Here is a 6,000-nt window from a genome sequence, read left to right as displayed (position 1 = left end):
AAAATATTCATAATATCTATTAAAAGTTCATTATATCAATGAATTTAAAGTCAGTAAATGTCATTCATTGATATTATGAATAACATTTTTTTCAGTGTACAAAAGGATTTAATTAATTTCTTTAATTTCTTCCGCAAGTAGCGTCGCATACGTTGTATCTAAATAATTTCAGGAAACCGTCGCGGATGTTGAGATCATGAGAATTATTAATCGTACGAATTACGTAATTCCGCGCGATGATGGTTACGAGGAAAATAACATCTTCACTTTCCCACCACAGGTCGATGATTTTTTAGCGTAGGAGCGAACGAAATATTACAATAACGGCGACCACGCGCGGAAAAGAGAGAGCGGAAATCGGTGCTCGAAGCCGGTACACGGTTAGCCGGCACCTGCATCATCGCTTCTATTTCTAGAAATGAGTAAGTCAACGCCCATGCCTCTCCATCTATTGACACCGGGTCTTGTAATCATTCGACGGCCGCTAATTATGCCTTTAGGCTATACGAACGAAGTAATTTATTGTTCACATGCGTATTGAAGTGCGTAACTTACTTCAAAAACGCTAAAAAATGAATTTCTGGACAATTCTAAATTTAATATACTTTTTCATATTCAAACATAATTTTCAAGCTATGTATCACTATTTTTACATTTTATGAATTATGACGATAACCACTGTTATGATTTAGCACCAAATTATGATCTTCGTTTCCAAAATTGAGCCATTAAAAAAATTATAGAAAGATTTTTTGGTATAAGTTAACAGTTGATAAAACCTCTAAACTTTCTTTTAATTAATGGAGAATCATGTCTGAACAAATTATAAACTTTTTTTTTCCGAATAATAGGGTGATACCTTGGAGTCAATGCCGATGATTTTGCTGCATTCCTCGCAGCCATTGGCGAAAACGCTTTCGTAGCACTTAATGCAGTAAGGATGCTCGTCTCTAAGAACGTAGCGCTGTCCTGTCAGGGATTCGTCGCACTGCCAGCAACAGAAGTGACCGCTGTGCCAATCCTTGTTCATCGCCTTTGTGTACTCGCCACTGAAAATCAACTGCAACGCGAATACCACAAGAGTTTAGAAATCATAACATATTCATAGAGAGTCGTCTCGGGACGTTTATATCAGTCGACTATATGATTTTGTATTGAAACTAATTCTAAGTTAAACTTTGTGCGAAATTCTTTAAATTGGAAAATCATAAGGAGCTAAATATATTAAAAATATTTAAAATAATTTAAAATAAAAATATATTAAAATTAATATTTTACATAAGAATAAAAAATGCTCTTTTTCATTAGTTTCTTGTCATATTAAAGGAACATTGTCATCTTAAAAATATTATGACAAAAAATTTAAAAATTAATAAATTAGTTAAATAATTGTTAATAATGATAATATAATTTATTTAAAAAATTTCAAATTTTTATGTTATTTTTTATAAAAAACAATATATAGTATATACTCAGCTCCTTGTAATTTCTGTCTTACAATTATATGTTGCACATGAGTAAGTAAAAGGAAAAAGTAAGATTTGTAACGGAAGAAATATTTCAAATTATGTTTGTCATTATAGTTTGCGTTGCTTTGTATATTTTCATGTAAACCATTTTAATTTGTTTTAATAAAGAGAATATTTTGTTCATTGTTTGCGTAGTGGTACTTTGACTTCTCTACAAACTATGACATAATGCGCAACATGTTCATGTTGGTATTGGCTGGTAGTTCTATGTTTACCATGTAACGATTGTTTAAAATATGTTGAATTTTAAATTCTGTTTTATAATATTAAATTTGTATACTAATTAATATTTTTGAAGCTTTTACGAGTATTTTCTTCAGAGGTGCTGAAGAGTTTTCGGGTTATTGCCGTGTCGGATCGTGATCCATTGCTAATACCAACGTTTTATGAAACTTACCGTTTATTTCATCAGGGCGAGGTTCACGAAACGTTGGCATTATATACTAATTAACAATAGTTTAATGTTGTAATGTTTATGTATGGTTTAAACATTTCAGAACCGTCTCTATTTAAAAGCAAGAATAATAAGTTATTAATTCATGAATCATTGAGATTCCTTGAACTCATAAATTTCATTTATAAGTGCATAAATGTGACTGAGAATTTATGAATTCTAATCGTTAATTATACATTTGAATTAAATTTTTGCTACGTTTTGTTACGTTTTCAGGCTAATTTCTGAAAGTTTGACGATATCAACATTCAACAAGAGAATGACTTATAACAGAGTTGAGATGTTTCCTCAGAATTTTATAGAAATATAAAATATCTAAAAGTTATAGAGGCAAGTAAGAAAATCGCTTCTCTCCAGGTATCACGTTTTACAATCTCGTTGAGAGTTCTTCGATCGCATTTTTCAATCATGTACCATACGCGATCATGGCGAACGGAATCGTTGATACGTGCTGGTAATATGTACCTTGGATGAGTGCTGTTGTATGTGCTGGCTGAGTATTTCTGTACAAAGTCATATTTATCGTGACACGCGTATGACTGTACAAATCTTGTCTTGAGCGTTTTCATTGCGCGAGTTGAGCGAGTGTTCTTTTCTGCTTTCTTAAGGCATTTACATGCATTATCAATCTTTGAAAAACCATTAAATAACAAGAAAGATTCGAGGTGTTTCAATCACACTGACTGAAAAAAGTGAGTATTCCAAATTATATATTTTTTTCAATAAGCTATATGACTAAAAGATATATATGTAAATTACAAGATACAGTATTGCAACATTTTTCGAAACATTCTGATTATTTTATACGTCTTTTACATAATATTTAGTAACATCTATCTCATTTTATTTTAAAAGTTTATGTAGAAGAGTTTTTTTTATATAACGTAGAAAACATATATTAATATAATTTAACATAATAATTCCAGCTAAAGCACTGGTTTATACATGTATAAACCAGTGCTTTAGCTGGAATTTTAGAAATTATTGTTTTAAATTATATTAATATATGTTTTCTACGTTATATAAAAAAAACTCTTCTATATAAACTTTCTATATATAAGTACATGTATAGCACTGTTTAAAAATCTATTTTAAAAACTTTAAATTTTTCTCTCCTTGTTTTCAATATTTTGGTCAGCTTGATCTCACAAATAAAATGCATATTTTTCTCATTTTTTAATAATAGAAGAGAATCGTAACTACTTGTTTTTCAAAGGTCAATAAGACATTCAACGGTCTCATGAAAAAAGAACCGTTTCTCTTTTTTTTTCGTGTAATTTTGGTTCGAGTTCCTAGAGCGTCACCCTAGTCCTCACTAAGATATAGCAAGGTACGTCTGTCGGATTGTAGCCCGCAGTCACGAAATGTCAGAGGATATCCGGAGAGGATCATTCACGACAAGCGATATCGTTTTAGATACGGCAAGTTCAGTCTTTGCGTGACGAGATAGAAATGCGATGCTCGAGGTTAATCTTTCTTCACTCGCGAGTATTTTCGGCCGCTCGTAAATCGCCCGAGTTTGAGCGAACGCAATGAAAGGGTGTTCGAGATTAAATGCGCCGCCGTTTTCCAGGTACATTTAATTATTCGAAATTAAATGAGCCGCGAACAAAATAAAATTACAAAGGCACGTTCATACTAATTTTTGTGTGATACTATTATTCTAGTTCGTGTAAATTATCCCTAAAGAGCTCAACAGGGCTGATAGTAATTTTAAAATTGACATTTAACATTACGTCGATGAAAATCATACAAGGAATACTTTCCCGCATTTATAATATCGAATATACAAAAATCAGCTAATTTTTCCGATTTTTTTCAAATAAAGTTTTTCAAACAATATCAAAATTCAAAAGCCCTTCAAAATATTAAAAAGCATCTTTTGTGCATTTTATTTTAGACTGATCGTTTCAGTAGTCTTCGTTAAACAATTTTACTTTACTGTTCCCCAATAATCTACATTACAGTTCTACTTGATACAGAAAGAGATTCACTTAACCGAGAGCAACGTTAAACTTGATGCAACCAGCCTTCCGATATTTGTTTTGTGTATGCTACTATCATCGTTGCAATCGCAATCTTCCGATCGCCCGCGCATAGTTTTCCGGGGTGACGCTCGCAGAATCCCGTTCCCGGATGGTACGAGAGTCGTGAGCACGACAGTGATTACGGCGACGACGGGTCGCCGTTATGACGAGAAAGAAAGAAGAAATAATAATGAGATTATGCGGGTCTGCCGGATTGTATCGTCAGCCAGCACATACTCTTCGATGGCATGGTGGTTGCTCTGCGTGTTGTCGACCTCGGTGATCGTGACCTCCGACGCTTGGTTGTCGTGGCTCTCTCGACGCTTGGTCGTCTTCTTCACTTTGCGCACCTTGCGCTCGGTGGTCGTGTACACTACACTGTCTACGTCCGCCATCTCTTCGTTCTACCCTCTTCCGTCTTCTGTCGTCGCGATGCGCTCTCCCTTAGGCGACAGAATCAACTGCGGACTGTCGTATTCGGGTAACTCTCTTGAAAGGGTGAGAAGGACCAGGGAGGAGAATGAGAGGGGGAGAAAGAGAGAAAAAAAGGAGGAGAGAGAGAGAGAGAGAGAGAGAGAAAAAGAGAGGGAGCCCGCGAGTTTTTCGACGTCGGTTTGGAAAAAGAAATCGGAGCGGCGAGACTACTGGATCCGGGGCTACTACTGCTCAGCGGCTTTCGAGCTTGCGAACTGACTGAAATCTAGGATCGGCCCGCTCCGGGCGTCATCATATCGGGACGCTATTTTCGGCGTCCCGACGACTCCAGAAACGCGCCGCGCGTGTCCCCTCGTCTCCTCTTCGCCACCCTCTCCGACGTCCTTCCACACCCTCCTCTCTGCCATCTGACCGTTCTCGTCTCTCTCCGCCACCCTTCTACTCCTTCGTCTCTCTTTTGGCGTAGTCTCTCCTCCTCCTAAATCTTGATGCAGTGTGCCGGGTGCAACTTTTCTACGTTACGCCCGCGTCTTCTCTTTCTCTCTGTCTCTCTTCGCCTCTTTTTCCTCGAGTTTCTTCGAGCTTCTTCGAGTTTCTTCATCCCGCACTCTTCATCTCCGTGTTGCTCCTTTTGTATGATTTTCCAGTTCAGATATCAGTGGCCGATCTTCTTGATGACATCCCCGCTCCTCCTCCCACTTTCTCTTCTTCTTACCGTTCTTCTTTTATGAGTATTTATGGAGCAGCCTGTATCTCGCAATTTGCGCAAAGAAACGGAACGGGGTCGATGTAGTCTGACGCGAATTCCGGAGGAACGGTTTTACTTCGCGCAGCTCCTGAGAATTCTTCGACCAGGAGGAGAATTTCCGACGCGGGTGTACGCTTCATTAAATTCATCTCTCTCTGGTTTTATCCTCCGTGTTAAATCGTTGATGTCGCATCGCCGTCGCTGTCGCTGTCGCCGTCGCCGTCGCCGCCACTGCTACCGCATGCGACAGTCGCGAAAATACTCGGCGAGGATTCATTTTTCATAGCGAAATGCATGTTTGAATAATCTGTTTTTAGTCACTTATGGCTGCGAGTTACTATCGACCTCAATCGAACCAATGTAACCAAGAATCGTGAATATACCGCTTCTATTAATATTTTGGAAAAGGAATAATAGTTTTCTTAGCAGCGCTTTTCATGTCTAACAATAAGATCAGACGAATATTAATACTTAATGATCGCTTCGTCTAATATAAGCGATCTATTAACTCTCCACTGCTGACGTAGGTTTATTAGATCTATTCAATATTATATCCCTTTGAAGCTAACGGTGGATCTCCTCAATTATAAATTTCTTTGTCAAAAATATCAAACAGTTTAATTTTCTTTATTACATTTGCAATTTTAGATTATTCTTGTCAAAATACAGATACCTAATATTTATTTTTATGTCATTTTGATTTTTTGAAACTAATTAATGCCTTCTAATTAACATAAATTAAATGGATCTTATAGACCCAGCGTCAGTAAACAGATTTTAGCATCAGCTTCGGAGAATTGAAAGTGC

At 36.5% G+C, this 6,000-nt stretch overlaps 1 protein-coding gene across 11 annotated transcripts in view; it reads right to left on the bottom strand.

Annotated features, from left to right (window-relative positions):
* Window positions 1-6,000, bottom strand: part of Lmpt (four and a half LIM domains protein limpet) — a 130,416-nt gene that overhangs the window by 19,008 nt on the left and 105,408 nt on the right. For 9 of the 11 annotated variants that reach the window (XM_018506104.1, XM_018506112.1, XM_018506107.1 and 6 more), the window contains one exon: window positions 860-1,060. In XM_018506104.1, the coding sequence (XP_018361606.1) occupies window positions 860-1,060 (201 nt within the window). Of the gene's footprint in view, window positions 1-859; window positions 1,061-2,448; window positions 2,666-4,247; window positions 4,823-6,000 lie in introns of those variants that run through there. The other 2 variants (XM_018506106.1, XM_018506110.1) reach the window with 2 other exon arrangements.

This window comes from Trachymyrmex cornetzi, unplaced genomic scaffold (assembly GCF_001594075.2).
Source record: "Trachymyrmex cornetzi isolate Tcor2-1 unplaced genomic scaffold, Tcor1.1 scaffold223, whole genome shotgun sequence".
NCBI classification, from domain to species: domain Eukaryota; kingdom Metazoa; phylum Arthropoda; class Insecta; order Hymenoptera; family Formicidae; genus Trachymyrmex; species Trachymyrmex cornetzi.
This window is presented reverse-complemented; position numbering and strand designations above follow the sequence as displayed.